This window comes from Rhagoletis zephyria, unplaced genomic scaffold (genome assembly GCF_001687245.7).
Source record: "Rhagoletis zephyria isolate East Lansing unplaced genomic scaffold, Rhagoletis_zephyria_1.1 Rzeph_scaffold_32933, whole genome shotgun sequence".
Classification (NCBI taxonomy): Eukaryota; Metazoa; Arthropoda; class Insecta; order Diptera; family Tephritidae; genus Rhagoletis; species Rhagoletis zephyria.
Genome location: NW_016189988.1, coordinates 1 through 3,835, shown reverse-complemented (window position 1 = coordinate 3,835; position 3,835 = coordinate 1). Strand labels below are relative to the sequence as shown.

Genomic DNA, 3,835 nt, shown 5'->3' with positions numbered 1-3,835 from the left:
CCTCAAAGAGCGTCTCCCTCGAGTGGGAGGTCATCGCCAGCAGTCGCCCACCGCCGTTTTCGAGCACAAAGGAGCGCCCATAGGTCACTAGGCGGCCGCCGCCGTCGCAGCCGAGGGCGTTCACGTAGGCGTACGCGCCGCCCGACTTGCCCGTTGCCGAGCGGGCGTGGCTGATGGCCGAGTCGAGCTTGCGCAGCTCCCAGTAGCTGCCGCTGACATTGACCACCAGGTGGACGCCTCGAAGGCCGAGCAGCTTAGAGCTGGCCGTGTCCGCCTGCCAGAGCTCCTCGCAGATCTCGTAGCCGATGCGCAGGCCGGCGGTGGCGCTGGCGGAGAGGTCAAAGAGGCCGCTTTGATCGCCTTCTTTAAAGCCACCACCATCGTTCATCACCTCGAGAATGGCGCCATCGCCAAAGGGCACCCGTCGCTGACCGGTAATGGCGCGAATCATCGCCGGCAGCTGGAGCCAGGCCATTGAGGGGGCGGTGCCGTCGCCCCAAGCGGTGAACCAGCGGTTTTCGCTAAAATAACCGGCACAGTTAAAATAGAAATAGAAAACTGGAAAGCGGGAAAACACTCACCGGTAGTTTCCATTGACGGCCAATCGGTTCTTCGCCCTCACCATCACAATCTTCGAATTGAGCACCACCACCAGACAGTTGTACAGCGCCGAGTCCTTCAGCACGGGCATGCCGATGTGAATGAGAATGTCGCGATATCCCCTTTTCAGCACCGCCGCCAGCACTTGCCAACTGTGGTGGACGGTGTCCACCTCGTAGAAGGCATCCTCGCAGCCGTAGCCGGTCACCTCGAGCTCGGGGCCGACGCGGACGCTGGCGCCCAGCTCCACGGCGCGGTCGATGCTCGAGAGAATGCGCTCTAGGTTGCCCTCGAAATCGAGCGCAAACTGGTTCAGCGTGCAGATAGCCACGCCGTACTTGCTGAGGACCATGATGGTGGTGGGAGGAGGTCTTCAAGAACTTTGGCAAATAGAGAAAAGTGCTTCAGAAATCAGCTCAAAGAAGTAGAAATGAAGAAAGCAGTGACATTCACTGCTGCTACTGCCGATGACTGCTCGCTCTTGAGAAGTGATGCCTTCGTCCTCTCCTTCTTTTTCTTCAGCGACGAAGCTGATGTCTTCAGGAGATAATACACCACGATGAATGATAACTTCGAAATGATTAAATTGAAGAGAGTCGCTCTCGCCAAACGACGAGAGGGAAAAAGTGAAATCCCAAAACATAAACAGACAGTCGGGGAAGACAAGTGGTCGAAATGACATCTGCTCGAAACAGTTTAGCAGGCCCTGCCCGCGACACCTGTTACGAATTTCGAAAATCGCCATTCACTTGGCCCCTACTACGGGTCAACCTCGTCCATACTCAGTAGATTGGTGCCAGATCNTCTTCAGGAGATAATACACCACGATGAATGATAACTTCGAAATGATTAAATTGAAGAGAGTCGCTCTCGCCAAACGACGAGAGGGAAAAAGTGAAATCCCAAAACATAAACAGACAGTCGGGGAAGACAAGTGGTCGAAATGACATCTGCTCGAAACAGTTTAGCAGGCCCTGCCCGCGACACCTGTTACGAATTTCGAAAATCGCCATTCACTTGGCCCCTACTACGGGTCAACCTCGTCCATACTCAGTAGATTGGTGCCAGATCACTCATTAGAGCTAAGGATAGATTACCCAACAAAAAACAGCAGTAGTAATAGACAGCAATTCGAGAAAGTGTATGCGCTAAATGGCTAAAGGCGAAAGTGATATGAGAGCTGTTGTTGCTGCTTACCGAATTCACTTCAATTCAGCTGTTGATAATGACCACTTCAGTTCACTTCACTTTACCTCACTGAGAAGTATGCTGATCGACAAATGACTGACGGGCTTACTGAATGACAGGCAGATTACACCAGTCACACAACGCAATAATCTCAACCAGCAACTGAATACGCGTCTGTCATTGTGCCAGTCTGTGTTTACACGCACTCACCACTGACCACAGCACTGACCAGCACAATCAAATTCTCATCACCTTTTGCACTTGCACCGACTGTCTAATCTCAATCGGTGCATGCTTCAGCACCCTAGCACATACAAAAGTCATTACGGTGTGTTGTTTATCCACTGACACTGTCTCTTTCTTTCTTTTCAACTCGTCAATCAGAATCAGTGGGCGCATTAAAATAGAACCTCAGTTGTTTTCTGATTTGACGTTCTCTCTCTCTCTCTCTTTCTCATCAGTTTCTATTTCCGGACACTGGTCGAATAATGTCTGAACTGTTTCTGTCACTTCTTCTTCAGCACTTCTACTACCTCTTTTGGCCAACACCAAAAAACCTGCTGTTTGTCGCTCGTTTCTATTTTATGTCTGCCTGTTTTGAAGAATTTGACTGACAGTCCAACACTCTCCTTTCAATTTAAAAAACTGTAGCTTAGAGGCAACAAAATTACAGAGGAAATGGCGTCAGTGAGCACGCTTCTGTGAGCGCTTTAATATTAAAAGATCACTGCAACTGAAAAAAAAACAGTTTGAGGGAAAAAGTGCGGCAATCGAAAAAACTTTTTTAAACTAGCTCACGCGCTGTTGAGCGCCGGCAACTAAAGTGGACAGAACAGAATAGGCAGCAACTCAGTTTACACATTTTGCTTAATGACTACTGACTAATGATCGCCAATTTTACTTTTCATTAGTACTGAATAATAATCTCATTTAGCGTACTAACCACAACTCTTGTTATTAGATTTTTTGTTGTTGGTCAACATTTTTATGTAAGTTCGCTCACTCACACACACACACACACACATAATGTCCATGTTATAAAATAGATATAAAAACCGCGCTCTCTTAATCTCCTTGTTATAATTATGCAACTTTTTTTTCAGTTTTGCATCAAGTGGCAATTAGTCGATGCATTAGAGCACCACTGCACTCGACAATCGCTAAAAACTCGCACACAAACACAGACACAGCAAGAGACAACAGCCGACTACAATAAAACAAAGCTGATAAAGCCCAGTAGAGGAGCAGTAGAGGAAAACCACACAGCTGAAAAACCATTTCGAAATTTGTCTGTAGTGTCTCAGTAGCATCGTCGAAGAAAGCGAGAGAGAGAGNAAAGCTGATAAAGCCCAGTAGAGGAGCAGTAGAGGAAAACCACACAGCTGAAAAACCATTTCGAAATTTGTCTGTAGTGTCTCAGTAGCATCGTCGAAGAAAGCGAGAGAGAGAGAGAAGGGAAAGAGAAGAGAAAGTAGAGTTTCTCTGTTTCTCTGTTCTGTTCTTCTTGTGCCCACTCGAAGTACTACCATTTCCACTGCTAAGCTCCACTGCAAAGTGCACACCAGTAGTAGTGTCCTGCAGTGTAACTTCCACCAGCAGCGGGAAAGTGCGAATAAACAACACACACACACACACTTCTCACCGGCGCCTCAAATAAAAAGTGGACAAAAACCGAAGAAAAAGAAGAAGAGAAAGAAGAACGGACAGTCGAGCAGTTTGAGAGCAGTGTCCAGCGTTCGAAGTCGGCTCCCAGTTCTTTCCCTGTTTGCTTTTGTTTCTCGGTGTGTGCTATCATCAAACATGCGACAACAACGGCTTGAACAAACTTCCCCAGCTTTTTTGCTCCCGTTGTTTGAATTTTAAGCATGAACAACGGTGGTGGTGGTGGTGGTTGTTGGAGGCTAGAAAGCCACTGGCCACTTGGTCAGTGTTGAGTTTTTTCGCGTGAAAACGGATCATCGGACTTTTTTGTCAGTTTCAGTTGGTTAGTCGCCAATACACACAAATGCTCGCTTTTCGGCTGAGGCACTTTCCCCTGTGGCTGGCA

The 3,835-nt window shown here is 48.0% G+C and overlaps 1 protein-coding gene across 1 annotated transcript; it reads right to left on the bottom strand.

Moving 5' to 3' along the window:
• Window positions 1-51: 51 nt before the first annotated feature.
• LOC108354033 (glutamine-dependent NAD(+) synthetase-like) lies at window positions 52-952 on the bottom strand (the record flags this gene model as incomplete). Its single annotated transcript, XM_017605227.1, has 2 exons — window positions 582-952; window positions 52-521 (listed from the first exon to the last, which is right to left on the bottom strand). Coding segments are annotated over exons 1-2 (841 nt in total), but the record flags the coding sequence as incomplete, so codon positions are not given.
• Window positions 953-3,835: the final 2,883 nt, after the last annotated feature.